Here is a 16,464-nt window from a genome sequence, read left to right on the forward strand (position 1 = left end):
TTGATTCTTCGAAAGGCCTCGGCTCCCTAATAGATGACGCACGCATACTTAGTTTTGTACGCCCGAACCATTCAAAATGAGATGATGTGGAGACGTCTGGGAATCGTCTGGGTATTATAAATGCGTTGTTACAAAGTTCAATGTTAACACATGGTTTTTTTACAAGGGCGCTTTTTGACGTGATCATATCACAGGTTTCGGGACGTCCCCGAAACGGTACTGAGCCCACGCGAAACTGCCTTCCTTCATGGTCCACAGCTGCTTACCGCGGTCTTCTCCCGCAGCACCGGCAGCTACGTGAATGGGCATGAGGTGATCCATGTACGGATGAGCCTGCTTGGCATCAGGTCGTCTGCAAACTTGGGCCATCTTATCCTGCCTCTCGCCGACGTTGGCGACCTCGACGGCCTCCTTGAGCGCGTCGTCGAAGCTGACGGCGTATGGCATGGACCGCGGGTCGCTGCTCATGTGGTAGAGGTTATGGACGGACATTCCCGCGCCGATGATGACTACGCCTTCGTCGCGAAGGGCGGAGAGAGCGGCGCCGAGGCGGTAGTGGGCGTCTGGATCCTCTGAGCGGAAGAGAGAGGCCTGGACTAGTGGGATATTTAGGGGGTTTGTGGAGGGGTTGAAGGCTACGTGGAAGCCTGCCCATACGCCGTGGTCTAGGCCGCGGTCTGTTGTTGGTACGCAGGTGATGTTGCTGTCGTATGAGGCGGAGAGGAGGGAGCAGACGCGGGATGCTAGGCAGGGCGAGCCGGTGTTTGGGTAGGTTGCGGAGTAGTAGTGTAAGGGGAAGCCTGAGAAGTCGTAGATTAGGGGCGCGGGGCCGGGTGCGGCGTTGATTGAGATTGTGGAGGGGGAGGGGGATTGCCAGTGGGCTGAGAAGACTAGGATTGCGGTGGATTTGAGGGATGTTATTTCGCGCCCTATGTGCTGGAGGGTTGGGTAGACTGGGTGGGCTTTGTTGTACATCACGTCTGGCTTTGTGATGTTAGTTCGGGGGTGAGGGTTGAAAGGTGAGGTGGGGTGAGGGGATGGGAGGAAGGAAGGGGGAGGAAAGGGGTTGCTTACGCCGCCGTGAGAGAAGAAGTAGACTGGCATTCGAGGCTTCTTCATTTTTGATGAGTCTGGAGATTGAGAGGAGGGTGAGTTTGTGAGAGTTGTCGTCACTGACGTGAGGAAGGCGCGAAGGGTTGGTGAGAGCATGTAGGCTGTTAGGGCAACTGTGAGGGAGAAGAGGAAGAGGGGGTTTAGACGAGGCATCTTGTGGCACGGTTGTCTGGGATTATTGGTACGCCCGTGATGTGAGGTTGAGGAATATTTTGGTGTATGGCAGGAGTTTTGAAGCATATAAGATCGCCGGAGGTTGTGTGGGCGCTACCCGACGGCCCGGATGAGGGATGCGGCACGGGGAGTCGGAAGGGCCGGATGGCGGGTGGTTGTTTTCGTCGCGCGCGGCCGGGTCCACTGTTGTCTTAGCGGGCGGGCGGGGTGGGAGGGCCGTAGGTGGGTGACAAAATAGGGTGCTGGTCAACGCTCGATCATTACATCCACCTTACTATTCTACTCAAAGCGTATTCTCTAAGGAATATGCCTAAGATCAAAAGTAATACAAGGCAACGTCTACTTGTTCTATTTACACGTTGTCCACCCCGCATCGGAGTGCTTAGCCAAGTTCCTCAGCTCTGACGACCACGAACTGACATGCACCTGGGAGCACCAACTGAGCCTATCCGGTGGTTCAGGAATCACGGATTATGAGTCGAACTTTGAATAATAGGTAAGGTAGAGACCATATACGGGTCCAATGGCCTGACAGTTCAGTGTGAAGCTCGAGTTCTAGAGTAGTCTAAGCTCCAGGTGAGCTTCGAGCTCCCCCTGTTCGTCGGTGAGGCGAAGGCCGTTTGCTGCTACTGTGCATACGACTTTACACCACAACATCATAAGCAGGAAATTCCAGGAACATACAGAATACACACCGGTAAGAGCCTTTATATACCCCCTCAATCCCATTCCCATCACCACAACCAGAAGGCGCCCGTCTAGGTCGACGGGTCAGGTCAAACTGGGCTGGGCGACGGAGTAGGTAGTTAAAGGTCAACAATCAATTACGCCCACAGCCTACTCGGCGACAGGCTACGAGTTCGAGTTCGATTGCCAGCAAGTGCACCAAGAGATGTAGCCATACCGGTGGTGAATTTTATTTTTTTCGGTCTCCTTCGTCTGTTCTAGTAAGGTAGTAAGTAAGTAAGCACGTAAGTAGACGTCCGTTTCTACGGGTAAGACAGTGCAAGCTGCATTAAAAGACGGTACCGAGCCCGGATCAGCGCCCCGCATGCTCTGTACGCCATCGGAGAAAGGGTAAGAAAAACCCACATCTCATTCGGCCCGCCGCCCGAGCTTTCGCCCTGTCGTCTCTCACGGTCTGTTCTCCCCTTGCTTGACACAATCCGCAAATGCTCGTCTCGCGAGTAACCGCAACAACCATCCTCCTCACCCTCCTCGCGCCCTTCACCGCCGCGACGCCCCAACAGGACCGACAACAACAACAACAACAACACCTCGAGGACCTACAGCAACAGGATCCGCTTTCTGAGGCAGACCAGCTCCACCCCTTGCCACCTCAGCATCAGCAACACCACCCCCCTCTCGCAGGCATCGACATCTCATCCCCCACCACCTACGAAGCCATGTCGTCCTCCGTCGCCCGGACGGCCCCGCTCGTGTTCCCGGCTGCGGGAAAGCACACGGCCACCGTCATCTTCGCCCACGGCCTCGGCGACACGGGCCACGGGTGGGCGAGCGCCGTCGAGAACTGGCGGCGGAGGCAGAGGCTTGATGAGGTCAAGTTCGTGCTGCCTCATGCACCTCAGATCCCCATTACCTGTGTAAGTTTGCTTACTGCCGAAGCTTCAGGACTCATATTCTTCCCTAAGAATTCCTGACTGGAGGTTTTGTTGATTATTGATTACTAACATTATTGTACAGAACTGGGGCATGCGCATGACGGGTTGGTTCGACATTGTAAGTCGCGCTACAATCTTCGACCGCCACCGCCAACAACAGGCACAAGCATCATCATCATCATCTTCGTTATCCCCATCATCACCAAAGCTAACCACCACCCCCACCCCACAGAAAGTCCTCGACGGCACAGTCGAGGCCCTCCGCGAATCCGAAGACGAGCGGGGGATCCTCGCCTCGTCAGAGTACTTCCAGCAGCTCGTCCAGGCCGAGGTGGACGCAGGCATCCCTGCCGAGCGCGTCGTCCTCGGCGGCTTCAGCCAGGGCGGCGCCATGGCCATTTTCTCCGGGTTGACGGGCAAGCACCGGATCGGCGGTATCGTGGGCTTGTCGTGCTGGCTGCTGCTGAGCAACAAGTTTGCTGGGCTTGTGCCCGCGGAGAAGGCGAACCAGGAGACGCCCGTGTGGTTGGGCCACGGGGACGCGGATCCGCTTGTGAGGCCTGAGTTGGGGGCGCTGAGTATGGATGCGTTGAAGGGGCTTGGGTATAAGGTTTCGAGGACGCTTTACCCGTGAGTATTTCTTGTCCTTCTCTCACTTTGTTATTCGTCCTCGTTGGAGAACTAGGGCTGGATTCCATTTAGAGAGGAATACTGACATCACGCACAGGGGTCTGGGCCACGCTGCTTGCCCTGAGGAGTTGGACGACGTCGAGGCCTTCTTGTTGGAGAGACTCCCGCCTACCCAGAAGTAGGGTGCTGTTGGCAGAAACTTTTTCAATATTGGCTGGAAGAAGTGTTTATGTATGAGGGAAGAGCATGAGGCAACGGGGTCGTAGGTAGAGCCCAGGAGCCACGGGGGGATGGTCTTTTTTCGACCGCGAAGAAGTTCGATAGGCTCAGTCTTGCTGATGATAAACAACGTGATACATCATCTACAATACCAGAAGCCTGCACCCACTACGCCAGGAGCTCGATGAGATTGTATTGGGGCATAAAGCCCGAGTGAGAGAAGTCGAGGATGTGACATGAGTTGCCTTCATTTTGATGGCTTTTTTTAGAATCGTTCCCGTTTCAAATGGCCTCGTAGACCCGTGAGTGGGAAATGAGAGTGAGATCACGCTCAGTGACATTCATGGACAATGTCTCTCATTAAGCAACTCAGTGAGAGGGTCTCCACAAACGTAGACACAGCTTACCTAACCATGTCAGACTAAGCTAAGCAAGTTGTGGCAAGCTCGTCAATCCGCCGTTTGATGGCGCTAGCGTTGTCTCGTCCAAGGGTCGTCGTCTTATCTCACCTCTACTCTTCACTGTGGTGTATGGTGCCGCAGCAACTGGTCTTTAGCCTTGGGCTTCCACTCCCGCCTGCCGCAAAGCAGGGCAGCTTCCAGGGTCACCTGCGGGTCCCTCTCCTCCCCCCACCCATGTGCCATCGTCCCCCCCGAATCACAAGGTCTCCCAGCGCCATGGGCCCCATGGATGGCCAAAAAGACGCCAGCCCCAGGTGCGCTAGATGCGCCAGATGCCCCAAGTCTGAGCCAGCCGGAACCCTCCCAAATCCCAACGGGTGGTGTCCTTGTGCTGTCCGTCCTGGGAAGCTGCAGCAGCTTGCATCTGAGGTGCATCCAGCAGCAACCCGGGCAGCCAGCGGCGGCGTTCGTCTGGCATTTCTCCAAAAAAGATCTCCAACCACAACTTTTCCTTTTCTTTCCTTTTTTATTATCTTCATCGATCCTGCGGGAGCACTTATCATCGCCAGCTCTCACTCTTTTTTTTTTCTTTCCTATTCTTGGGCCTTCGCCGAACACCCGAGCGTGTCACCGTCCGGACTGGCGTTGTACAGAGCACGATAAACAAAACAAAGCCCATAACTCGACGTCCAGTCGCACACACACCCCGGCACATAGCAACCCCGAAGCCCCGAGATCTTCCTCCCCTCTCACCGCAGCCGTTGCTGTCGTCAACAGGACAAAAAAGAAAAGAAGGCGTGCCCAGACGGCGAAAGAGAGAGAAAGGCCACCACGAAACTTACGAAAAAAAGCTCCAAGCCCGACGATGGCATCACAAGGCGCACCAGGCGACTCCCGCCCCATAACCCCAACGCCCTCACAACTCCCGCCCGTCCCCGCGTCGCCAGTCTACTCCCTCGCCTCGACCGCGAACCCCCTCTCCTCCTACCACCTGCCCCTCCCGCCACCACCGCAGCCCGTCCACGCCGTCCTCACAAAGTCCGACCTCGAGTCCTCCCAGACGGCCTACACCGATCTCATACAGTCCGCAAAGGCCTACCGCATCGCCCTCGCCTCCCTCTCCACCGCCGCATCCGCCTTCGGCTCCGCACTCGAGTCCTGCGCAAGACTAAAAGAAGCCCGCGCCGAGTCCCTATCAGGCGGCATAAACGGTCTCTCGGGAGGCGGAGGAGGCGGCGGCGGAGGCCTGTTATCGGCGAGCTTCACCGCCGGCGGGCCAAAGGGCTCCTGCACCGCCGACCTGCTCCTCTCCGCCTCGGGCGTCCACCACCTCGTCGCAAACCACCAGCAGATCCTCTCCGAGACCGTGTACCGCGACTTCGAGGTCCCCTTGCTCCACGAGCTCGATCAATGGCGACAGCGCGTCGACGACGAAGAGGAGGCCTACGTGCGCGAGGTGAAGGCCCGCAACGCCGAGATCAGGAAGCTGGAAAAGGAAGGGCTGAAGCTGCATAAGCAGCGCAGGCGGGACGTGGGCAAGTTCAGGGCGCACCTGGTGGACTTGACGACGAGGCTGGACGGGTTGACGTCCTTGCACGGGGAGCACGCGCGGACGCTGCTCAGGGAGAGCCAGGATACCAGCGGCCGGATCCTCGAGTCGTCGTGTAGTCTTGTGCGCGCCGAGGTCGACATCTTTGAGTCGCTTGCGCGGAAAGGGTGGAGCGGCGGCGGGCTGGATGAGTTATTGGAAAAGGGCGCGGATCTGTTTGCCAGCGACGAGGTCGGCGATCACTCTGGGCTAGGCAGCGTTATTGGCGGTGGTGTAGGCGGTGGCGGCGGGTCGGCGGAGACGGCGAAGCTGTTTAGCATTCTTCCGCCCAAGAGTATCCTCGCGGACGCGGCGTCGGACATGACGAGGCGAGGCGGCCACGCGCGGGGCGATAGTCTGCTGAGCGATCCGGAGCGGTACCAGAGTCTTGCTGCTGCCGCGGGAGGGCCGTCGCCTGGTTTTGGTGGGGACGATAACGATACGGATAGTATCTTTTCCGAGACGAATTTCAACCGGCCCAGGGGCGTGAGGCCGTTTTCGCCCCAGCCTATCCGGCGGCACGCTACCGACGTTACGTTTGATAGTTTGGGGGTCGGGTTGAGTGAGGAGTCGAGGGGCGAGGAGGATAGGGTTGCAGAGGATGAGGTGGAACAGAGGCAGCACGATGTGCTCAAGGAGGAAGACGAGGGAGAGACTCTTGAGGAGAGGCCGAATTGGGGCGACGAGCCGGTTGATTCCAAGAGTCCTTCCGAGAGAGGAGAAGGAGAACAAGGCGACACCGCGACATTGCTGGGAGAAGCTGCCATCGTAGAAGACACTGCCGAGCAGGACGCGCCGGAAGTCGCAGACGGGTCGGAGGAGAGAGGGCGGCCGGGGCGGCGGTGGAGTGTAAATGAAGACGACGCCTAGATTTTTCTTGTATGTCGCGGCGGCGGCGGTTTGCTCTGCTCGGGGTTTTTGACGGCGGCGAAAAAGAAGTCATGATTCATTCTTGTTATACCCATTTAGAGGCGGCGTTCTTTATTTTTCTACTTACCTTACCTGGTGGATTAAGGGGACGGTACGCACCTCTCTCGCTATCCCCTTTTGGCGCTTGGCATAGATACATAGTCTTTCATACATATTCTGGTTGACAAAGTCTTTTTGCACACAATTCTGCATCTCACAATTCTTAGTCTCAAGCTATGATGTATCTTTTCGCCTGAGCCTCTTCGAATCTTTGTCTGTTTCGGTACTTGGTCTCTGACCAAACCTGCTTCTGCTCGCCCAATCTATCAACTATAAACAAGTAGTTATGCGCGTGGTATTCGTATAGAACATGAAACTTTTTAAAAACCCGCCCGTTTCCCCTCCCCCTACCAAACGCCATCCTTCTCACCCGTCAAGTAAAATCCACAAGCCCCCTTTATTGAAAATTCTCACTCGCCCCCGAATCCATGGCTCTAACCGACGCCCCTTAATCATCCTTGTCAGCACTCATTATCTCGCCGCCAAAGAGCCCAAACGTCGCATCGAGCCAGCAAATGACCTTCCAGTACAAGCTGGCGCGGTTCCAGTCAAAGTCGCCGTTATCGGTGCGCGGCACCTCGTTGCCAATCATGGAGCCGCTGAACCATTTCAAAAAGGGCACCATGTTGACGAGCCTCTGGGTGTAGCTCTGCTGCGGCAGCAGGGCCTGCTCGGCGGGGAGGAGTCTAGCCTTGCGCGCGGTGGGGATGCGTCGGCAGAAGAGGCTGTCTTCGGTGGTTGGGGCGGTGGTCAGCGCTGATGAGGACCCTTGCTGCGAGAAGGGGTCGGCGGTCACTGTTGCGGACGAGTTTGTCGCATTGGAGATTGTGGCCGTCTCGATTGTGTCGGAGGAGGTGAGGGATGTGGGCGGGGAGAGGTCGCTCATGGAGCGGGCGTTGGGGAGGGCAAAGAGGTTGCCGCCGCTGGGCTTGTTGGACGATGCGGTGCGGTGTTTACTGCGCGGCGTCCGGTGGGTGCCGAAGCTGCCTCCGGGAACGGACTGTGAGCGGCCTAGATCATCGTGGCTGGGGACGAGGCAGTCGACGTCCGGGATGGGCTCGTCGCGGGCGGGCGGGTGGCCGTGGTAGGGTTCCGCGTAGACGAGGTAGCCCTGTACGCGCTGGGGGCTGGCATAGACGGCGGCATCGGCGGCGTCGGCAGATTCGAAGGTGACCTTGATCCAGTGCTGGCCGCCCTCGGCGCGGTTGACCTTTGCGCGCTCCTCGGGCGTGAGGGCCCTTCGGCGGGTGAAGGCCGGGTCGCGGAGCTCCGACTTGTAGCGGCGCTGCTCGAGGGGCGGTTCGCGGGGGTAGTCTTCGCAGATGAGGCCGGCGAGCAGCTCGTAGTGAGAGATTGCGGCGTACTGTTGCGACGGGGAGCGGTAGCCGCGCAGGACGACTTCGGTTGGGACGTGACGGGTTACGCGGGGCTCGGCGGCAGCGGCGGGCGCGTCGTCGGCCGCGAGGAGGGGCGGCTGCGAGAGGCCAGAGGTCTTGCGCTGGGGTGCGGCGTTGGCACCGGAGGCGGAAGCATTCGTTGCGCCGCTTCCTGTTGCTGATGAGGGAGCGAGGTTGGAGTTGGAGGTTATGGCTTGGGAGGAGATCCAGTCGCCGAATATCTTGTCGGCGGCTACTACTGTTGGGTTTTCGCGACGGCCGGCTGGGGTTCCTGTTCGTGACCGCGAGCGGCGTGTGGATTTGCCAAAGGAACCTGTCTCTGCTACACCGCGGCGGTTACGGGCGCCAGGAAGGCCTTCTTGTCTAAGAGGAGGAAAGTCTGTGTTAGCGGCATGTCATTGCGCGTGGCATTGAGCTTGCAGTTGCGCGCCATTGGGCGTGAGACGTACTGCGGGAAAACCATGGCGTAAGGGCGTTTGATACCGTCGTCGCCGATGTAAAGCTCCTCGTCGGGAACATTGTGGAGGATAAGGGGCGCCATCGTTTTGTTGGGATTAGGAGGATGCTGCCTCGTCGAGTAATACCGTCCGGGGTAGCTGTCGCAGAGGCGGCGGTATGGGGAGCTTCGACGTGCTTCGAAGCAGGCAAACACAAACAATCGTACTCTAACTCGGACGCAGGGAGGTAAAGGAGTCTGGTAAAAGGAGTGTGTGGTGGCCGCCGAGGTGCTGTTGTGCCTTTGGCTCTGGGGGACAAAGAAAGTGCCTTGCTATGGTCGACTTTACCTGGCCCGTAGTGATGATTTTCCAATGCGAAAAGGCATCCAGGCCTGACCCAGCAACGACCCAGCGGAATATCAGCCTGCCGACCTCCGGGGGTTACCTTACTCGAGGTGGGCCCGGTCGGATCTTGCAGGGGTCTAAGGGTCTGTGCTCGTCTGGCGGATCTGTCAAGCAAGCGCCCAATGCTTATGTCATATGGAGTTCAATCGCAACTTCAACCAAAGGATGAATTAATGCTCGCGATCTCGCGGAGTACCTAGATGATAAAGCGATTCACAGAAAAGTACTACACTTTCATTTAGTTTGATCCTCTTGGGAAAGCTTGAAACACTTCTCAATTGAAATACAATGCCAAACTTGAGTCGAAGCTTGGTATTTCGATATAGGGACAATATTACTCAATAATTCAAGCTCTGCCTTTGTCCTTGGCCGTCCTCGTTGACCACGGATGCGAATCTTTTCACAACGTGGTGCCATCTTGTTCATTGCAATGCTGTAAATACATAGCCTGACCTCTGGGTTCAGTACTCGAGGAGAGTAAAACTTTCTAGTAGTCCCCAAGGCACCGAATGCCCCCATCTTCGCACATCTCACTGGATTGGACTCCATTCAAGTAAGAATACCACGTCAATAATCTAGCTGGGTATTGATGCCATATCTTCCTAAGCTTTAAAAGCACCAGTAAATCATACTGTATGATGCTAAAAAGCTTCGCCATAACTTCAGGCCGGGTGAAGTTTCTGAGACTACCTTACTCATGCATGAGGAAACAGTATCGATGATGACGACGGCCGACCAAGATTATAACATCAGCAGTTTGAGTGTGAATAATTAGATGAACAAATCTTGAGAAATTATTACCTAACTATGAGGCGCATAAATCTGGCCAAGTCATAATAACAAATGAGTCTTCATGTGTCCGCTAGCCTACATATCGAGTCTTCAGAGAGGGGCATCCAGACTGATGCCTTGAGTCTGATGTTTGGGGCGAAACTTGAAGCACCAGACCAGACGTAAGTCAGACAGTCTGGAACTGGGCTCCCTCTACCTGCTTTGATCTATTGCAAGACGAGGCAGGTGCCCACTGGCCAACATGCCTTCCAGACGTTGGGAAACTCTGGACATGGCAGGAGCATTTGGGCAAGCGCGAGGCAAAGAAGCCCAAATACGGAAAGCACCTTCCAACCTGCCTCCTCCGTCGAAACGTGACGACGCGACTACTTGTACTTCCTTTACCTCGTTCCTTCTTCTTTCTTCCACTCTCACCCAGTCACTTCCACATCAACATCACAAAGACCACGCCCAACCTCCTGCTTTCCGCCAAGTCTAGTTGTCTCGAAGCCTCGAAAACCCGCCACGACGGCGTTGATCTCTTGTGTAGAAGCCATCATGTTCTATAGCCACGAGAGTTGGTCATCTATTTCCTAGCCCTGGCCCGAGAAGTCTCTAATACCAAGCAGTCCTCACCAGCCACCAGTTCGGCGTTGCGACAATCTGGTGAGTAAAGATCTTGTCCGTTGAACTAGCCCTGATACTGACTCTTTATCTCCAGGGTCATTGCCACCGTTGGTCCTCGTGGCGCCGGTACTCACAAAAAGGTGTCGCGTCGGGCCATCGAAGATGTAGATATTCGGAAGGCCTGCGAGAAGATCATTCAACCGGGAGCGCCCATCTCTCTGCGCTTGCAGAGCAATCTGCTCTATGGCGTCTCTCGCGTCTACTCGTCGCAGTGTAAATACATGCTCACCGATACAGAGAAGGTTCAGACGACGATGAGAACCTTCCTCAGACTCATTGCCAACAACGAGACTGACCCCAAAGCCGGAAGAGCGAGGTAAACTCACCAAGAACTGTCACTTGGTTCAACACGCTTACAGACTTTGACAGGCGCGAGCAAATTACCTTGAGCGACGACCCGGGCTTCGTTCCTACGAGTGTCATGCCCTACTTCACCATCGACGAGGACGGTAATCCCTGCTTCGTTGCTGGAAGTCAGCCTTCTTCGGGGTCTAAAAACAAGTCGCAGTCGCAACTCAGTCCGTTTCCCGATCCCATTGACTTCCTTGACGACAGCGGCCACGGAAATTCGCTTTTCCATCTCGACTTCTCCCAGTCGCCAGATATCCCGGATTTCCGCTTGCCTTCCCCCTTCGCTCAAGGATCTGCACAGAAGACGCTCCTTCCTCGATCTCGGGACGATATGGAACTCGACATGAATGCAAACCCGTTTGGAGCTCTGGACGACTTCGATAACTTTGGTGGCGTGGAGCTAGCCATTGACGAAAATGGAGCAGTGATCCTGGACGAACATGAGCTCGAGTTACCCGAGCTTGCAGGAATCGACATGGGTGAGGTCGACTTTCCAATTCAGCATGATCAGGGTGCGGACGCGCATCAGGTTGCTGGCGATGTCTTCGCTGTCGACGCTCAAGATGCTGTTCCCTTGCTCGGAAGCGATCCTCTTCCAGTCTCGGGTGATGCGCCATTGGTCCCTGGAACTCCGCGGGGAGCTCAGAGTGATCAAGCTGTTGCTCCTTCCAAGAAGCGTCGCCGCATTATAAAGCTGGATAACGGCACGCAACTCTCCCGTTCAACCCTCAAATCCTGGCAGGAAGACTATCTCGACAACGCGAAAAGAGCAAACAAAAGGCGCAAGGGCAATTCCAACCAAGCCAAAGAGAACGCCTACTTCTTTGTTTTTGGAAAGGGCATTGGAGGCGTGGGTACCTATGGGGCTGACTTTCCCTTGGCTGAAATGTTCGCGGGCAAAGGCCTTCGGGATATCATTTACGGCCCACCCACCGAAGAAGAGCGCGAGGCTCAGACACCTTCCCCCAAGAGCCGTCGGAGACGAGCAGGCGATGCATTTGGAGAGGATGGCGATGGAAATATGGACCGAAACGTTCGGCCCAGGGTCGACGAGACTCCACAGCAGGGCCGCTCTATGGACGACGACATTGGCTTCGAGATGGAATTCGGCGATGATTCAATGCCCGAGATGGGCATGGAAGCTGGCCAGCCAATGCGCGACAACCATTCATCCTCCATGATGCCTTGGGCCCAAACCCCCTCGGTGGGCAGAGGCTCTTCCGTTGCCAGCCACAGCGCTCAGCGGCATAGTCGTCAGAAGTCTGCCAGCATCCGCGGAAGCAGCATGCCACCGTTCGAGCCGCTTCATGATGCGCAGCACACGGATGATTTCGACGCCCTTCCCTTCGACATGCCCGCATCACAGGATTTGGCATCCGATGGACCGGCCGGGATTCTGGTCGATGCCCAGCAGGAAGGCGAGAACGATTCTCAATGGATGCGATCGATGCTCGACACCGCAAGTGGGGAGTTCCTGCAATGGACCGAGGAAGAGGCCAAGAAGACGGGCCAGATTAAGGAGAGTGATGTGAAGAAGAACCGCCGATGGGTCGAGTTCGATGATCTCATTGAGCCCACGAAGCAGAACCACGTCGTCGCGGCCCAGGCGTTCTACCACGTGCTGTCTCTAGCGACCAAGGACGCCATTACGGTCGAGCAGCATGTCGCGGACCTTCAGCCCTTCGGACCCATTCGAATTGGAGTTGACATGACGGCGCACATCAACAGCGAGGAGTGACGACTGAACAGCGTATTCAACGATCGATTTCTTACACGACATAACGAGATGGGATATCAAATGCTGCAAGTTGCTTGAACGTAAACATTGGGGGAGAGATTTGCTTGCTTGAAAAGTTTGGTTCGGGAAGGGAGGTTCGTTTTTCATTTTCTGCGTCTTTGATTTTCAACTTTGCCGCGCAACGCATTTGATTTTTCGGGTCAGGATGAAGGTGTTTCATCCGGAAAGGTCATTGAAGTAAGAGGTTTCTTCTCGAAGATCGAAAGACACCCAGAAATTTCTGCAGTCAAGGTATCAGTCGGGGAGGAGAATTTGGGAACTCAGAATTGCTATCTCAGGGGATTGGGATCACATACGGGCAACAGACTTGCTAGACATCACACACACATTAGCTACATTCAAAGAAAAGTACTTCATTTCGAAAAAAGTCATCGCGATTCATTATTACGTGCACTCATTTGAAAAGCTAGAGACTATTCGTATACATCATCCTCCTCATCGCCAACGCCTTCCCGATCTTCAAACTTCATGTAGACAATATCGGGGTCCTCAGCTGCGGGGCCCATGACTTTCCTCCAAGCGTCCCTGACAGGTTCCAGAGCCGTGTCGCTGAAGGCGAGATCGAGCGGCAAACTGGGAATGACGTCTGATGCATCCGCGGAAACTGACACAGCCGCATGTGCCTGTTGGTACGCGACCTTGTAAATCGCCTCTGGCGTGTCTTCGCCATTACCGAGGGCAGAGAGCAACGACGCCAAAGCCTTTTCCAAGGCTTCGGTTGAGGTTGATGTCTTTGGAGTGACGAAGTAGAGAACGCCTAAACAGTGACCTGGTTAGTCATGTGACAAAACAACGAGGTAATCATAGGTCAAAGTGTGAAGAGGATGTGTACAATCAGTTCCACAGAAGTTTACGTCAAAGCAAGGCTCAGGCAATGTAGATAAGTTTTTTTCTGAAATCATCATGTGTACCATGGGGGGCTTGTGAGGGAAAAGTAGAAAGTTGTGTGAACTTACTCTGACCGGTTGGACATTCCCCAGTCTCGCTTGAATGAGCAAAGACGTAGATGGGGAATGATGATGCAACGTCGGCGATGGACTTGGCCGGAAATGCAATAACTGCTACAGCTGGTGTAGGTGATCCTTCGACAACAGCCTCGAACAGAGATGAGAGCGGCGAGTTGATGACTGCAGTCAACCTGCTCACGCGCTGGCTGTCGGAGGCAACCTCTTCAGTGCCGCGAATCAACGTCCGGGATTTCACCGTGACGTCGCTGGTCAAGTCGACCCCGAAGCGGGCGCCACCGTCCTGGCCTTCGTCGAGCTGGCGCGTGGCTTTCATGCCCGTGCCTAGCATGTAGACTGCACCACCAACGGCGCATGCGCGGCAACCAACTTGCGCAATCTCATAGAGGCCGCCCCATTTGGGATATACTGCGGCGAAGCCCGGCCCGAAGGCACCCATGGAAGAGAGGTGTCTGTGGATAGCGGCCAGGCCATCCTTGGTCGTGACCTTGCCGTCCAGACTCAAGGTAAGCGTGACGAAGTAGGTCTGCAGCGCGGCGTCCAGCTTGAAGTCGGACAGCAAGAACTCCGACAGAGGCTTCTCGGCATGCGGAGCCCATATGCCCTTGTTGTCCTCCGAGTTGTAGTCGAAGACGAACTTGAGGAACTTCATCAGCGACCGCTTCGCCCTCGCAGGGATCGCGGTCGTGGAGAAGACGGCCTCGCGAGTCGAGGGGATCGGCACAAGGCTCGCTCTTCCATTCTCGAACCCGCTGCCGACGGCTGGTGGGGTATAGATGAAAAAGGACCCAACGGCAAGAAACTCAATCTGTCTGAACGCGCGCGACGACACGAGCTGCTTCACGAGCTCTGAGCGGGTGTGTATGATCTGTGGCGCGAGAGCGAGGGAGTAGGCTCTCGGGAAGGAGAGTGAAGGCCCAGAGCCTGTCGCTACGTCGGGCTTGCTCACGACCGCCGACGAGAAGACGCGCGATGATCCTGTGGCATCGTCGGCGACAGTGGCGTTTGCAGCAGCCCACTCTTCAACCTCCTGCAGACTGAAGGCGGCTTCGGGGCCACCGTAGTATTCGTTGGGGTCGAGGTGCAGGATTTGCTTTCCTGACCGCGAGAGGGCTCTTCACGGCCAAGCGAGACTGCGTCAGTCAGACCGAGGCTTTTCCAAGAAACAACGATGCCGAAAGACGACGACTTGGGCTGGGAAAGAAAAGAGAGGCCAGGAAGAAGAGGAGCTTACAAGGCTAGCAGCGACTGCTGCAGGCCAGTGCCGTGGAGTATGACATCCCACGTCTGCTCGGCCAGCGATTCCATGGTGTTGGAAGTGTAAGGTCGAAAGGAAGAGCGATGAGGGAAAATTTGCGGTAGAAGTCGAGAGCTGAGGTTGGAACCTGGAAGATTGACGATGGGGCTCCGTGGTGGGGAACCTGGAAAACGGAGGCTGGAATGTGTGAAAGCCACAGCGGGCACTGTCCTTTCGGCACTGTAGCTGGCTCGCCTAAAATTTCGCAAGGAAAGCGCGACTTTCTTACTTTTCTCCTTCCTTCACCATCCGCTCGGTAACCAAGCCGCGAGTCAACATTCTGTAGATTCGCAGCTCATGAGGGCCTTTCATTAGGCTTCCTCGGCGCCGGGCGGTAGAAGGAATTTCCCTAGTATCTGCCGCCTTAGAATAACGTCTGAAAAGGTGGCTCGAATTGTGGAATACATATCTTCACCGCTTCACGCTCATTGTGTGTCTCGTGTGTTTAGCAGGGAGATGAAGAAGCGTTGTGCTTTTGCTAAGTTGATTCTATGAACCGAAGCAAATGAACTAGGCCTCCGTCCATTCCTACTGATAGTCCTCTGCCACCTAGCGAAAACCTGCCGTGACCTATTCGTATGCCTCGTAACAATTCCTAGCGCAACTCTGCTGTACCTTACTCGGGTACCGACGACTCTGTATAATCAAGCAGACCTATAACCCTAAAAAGAAATGCCCTCGATTGGTTCTTGTGGTATCATAATCATGTCTCGTTATCGTGTTGCCGGGTTTGCCCTTAGTTGTCGGCCGGGCCGTTGTTGGATGAGACAGAGATCTCGCTGGTGTCGACATCCGCGACCATGGCGACGTGCTTGCCCGCGATGCAACCCTTGCTGACGCCACGCTCGCTGTTGCAGCAGTCGAGGATGCGCAGGGCCTGCTCGTTGGAAGTGAACTCCTCGCCGGCCTTGTCAAGATCCACGAACTCGATCTTGTCGCCCTTCTCGCACTCGAGAAGCCACTTGCCTATTGCGTTGAACGTGCTTCGTCAGCATACTTCCATTCCATACCGAACAAAATGAAGTAGGGGGCGTGTTTTGGTTGGATCACAACGTACCAGGGTGATGGCGGCAAGACTCATCAGTGTTCTCGTTCTCGGTGAAGGGCAACTCGCAGTTGGAGCACATCTTGATGTTGCGCTTCACAACCTTGGGGAGCGGCTGAGCCCAGCTCTTCATAGACAAGGAGGCGCGGGTAGACTGGCGACGGCGACGGCTGGCGGCGGCCGCGGCGTCCGACTGCTTCTTCTCGTCGAGGTAGTCGAGGACGCTCTTGACGTGGTAGTGGGTGCCGGCGAAGCTGCAGACGGCCTTGAGGACCATGACGAGTTCCTCCTTCGAGGCCTCCTGGATTCGAGAATGCATGGGGGCCATGGCTGGATGATGATGCTTGGTTTTTCTGAAGTAAAATTCCCAGAAAGTGGTGATGATGTTTTTTTTTTCTTTCCTCCAGCGATGCTGATTTTGCAAGGTGATGTAAGGAAAGAGGCCTGGAAGCTTTAGAAGAACGTGTCAGAGAAAAGATAATGGAAGTTGATGGGCTCAAGTAGGTATGCGCCTTCACCTTCACCCGGACCGCACCAAAGGCGGCTGGTGGGTGAAAGGCGGCTGGCACATCAAAGCTCACGATAGGGGGAACCG

General features: G+C 55.7%; 7 protein-coding genes across 7 annotated transcripts; 3 read left to right on the forward strand and 4 right to left on the reverse strand.

The window, feature by feature from the left end:
* Nucleotides 1-183: 183 nt before the first annotated feature.
* On the reverse strand, nt 184-1,266 carry BDP81DRAFT_389017 (Extradiol ring-cleavage dioxygenase, class III enzyme, subunit B; the record flags this gene model as incomplete). The annotated part of the gene is made up of 2 exons (XM_060587204.1): nt 184-984; nt 1,075-1,266. The coding sequence occupies 2 exons, from the start codon at nt 1,264-1,266 to the stop codon at nt 184-186; spliced, it is 993 nt and encodes a 330-aa protein (XP_060452237.1).
* Nucleotides 1,267-2,693: 1,427 nt separating this feature from the next.
* On the forward strand, nt 2,694-3,721 carry BDP81DRAFT_306156 (phospholipase/Carboxylesterase; the record flags this gene model as incomplete). Its single annotated transcript, XM_060583246.1, has 4 exons — nt 2,694-2,891; nt 2,992-3,027; nt 3,142-3,539; nt 3,637-3,721. The coding sequence occupies 4 exons, from the start codon at nt 2,694-2,696 to the stop codon at nt 3,719-3,721; spliced, it is 717 nt and encodes a 238-aa protein (XP_060452238.1).
* Nucleotides 3,722-5,024: 1,303 nt separating this feature from the next.
* Nucleotides 5,025-6,617, forward strand: BDP81DRAFT_456891 (uncharacterized protein; the record flags this gene model as incomplete). The annotated part of the gene is made up of 2 exons (XM_060593224.1): nt 5,025-6,450; nt 6,520-6,617. The coding sequence occupies 2 exons, from the start codon at nt 5,025-5,027 to the stop codon at nt 6,615-6,617; spliced, it is 1,524 nt and encodes a 507-aa protein (XP_060452239.1).
* A 434-nt stretch (nt 6,618-7,051) lies between these two features.
* BDP81DRAFT_487576 (uncharacterized protein) lies at nt 7,052-8,973 on the reverse strand. Its single transcript, XM_060595223.1, has 2 exons — nt 8,563-8,973; nt 7,052-8,476 (listed from the first exon to the last, which is right to left on the reverse strand). Exons 1-2 carry the CDS (start codon nt 8,652-8,654, stop codon nt 7,165-7,167), a joined length of 1,404 nt encoding a protein of 467 aa, XP_060452240.1. The 5' UTR covers nt 8,655-8,973; the 3' UTR covers nt 7,052-7,164.
* Nucleotides 8,974-10,284: 1,311 nt separating this feature from the next.
* BDP81DRAFT_306489 (Rec8 like protein-domain-containing protein) lies at nt 10,285-12,502 on the forward strand (the record flags this gene model as incomplete). The annotated part of the gene is made up of 4 exons (XM_060583280.1): nt 10,285-10,303; nt 10,356-10,392; nt 10,448-10,729; nt 10,783-12,502. The coding sequence occupies 4 exons, from the start codon at nt 10,285-10,287 to the stop codon at nt 12,500-12,502; spliced, it is 2,058 nt and encodes a 685-aa protein (XP_060452241.1).
* A 381-nt stretch (nt 12,503-12,883) lies between these two features.
* Nucleotides 12,884-14,885, reverse strand: BDP81DRAFT_414381 (rab protein geranylgeranyltransferase component A). The gene is made up of 3 exons (XM_060589359.1): nt 14,762-14,885; nt 13,519-14,642; nt 12,884-13,319 (listed from the first exon to the last, which is right to left on the reverse strand). The coding sequence occupies exons 1-3, from the start codon at nt 14,833-14,835 to the stop codon at nt 12,976-12,978; spliced, it is 1,542 nt and encodes a 513-aa protein (XP_060452242.1). The 5' UTR covers nt 14,836-14,885; the 3' UTR covers nt 12,884-12,975.
* Nucleotides 14,886-15,281: 396 nt separating this feature from the next.
* BDP81DRAFT_487590 (uncharacterized protein) lies at nt 15,282-16,197 on the reverse strand (the record flags this gene model as incomplete). Its single annotated transcript, XM_060595224.1, has 2 exons — nt 15,282-15,790; nt 15,882-16,197. 2 exons carry the CDS (start codon nt 16,195-16,197, stop codon nt 15,561-15,563), a joined length of 546 nt encoding a protein of 181 aa, XP_060452243.1. The 3' UTR covers nt 15,282-15,560.
* Nucleotides 16,198-16,464: the final 267 nt, after the last annotated feature.

This window comes from Colletotrichum phormii (assembly GCF_030913505.1).
Source record: "Colletotrichum phormii strain CBS 102054 chromosome Unknown BDP81scaffold_1, whole genome shotgun sequence".
Classification (NCBI taxonomy): domain Eukaryota; kingdom Fungi; phylum Ascomycota; class Sordariomycetes; order Glomerellales; family Glomerellaceae; genus Colletotrichum; species Colletotrichum phormii.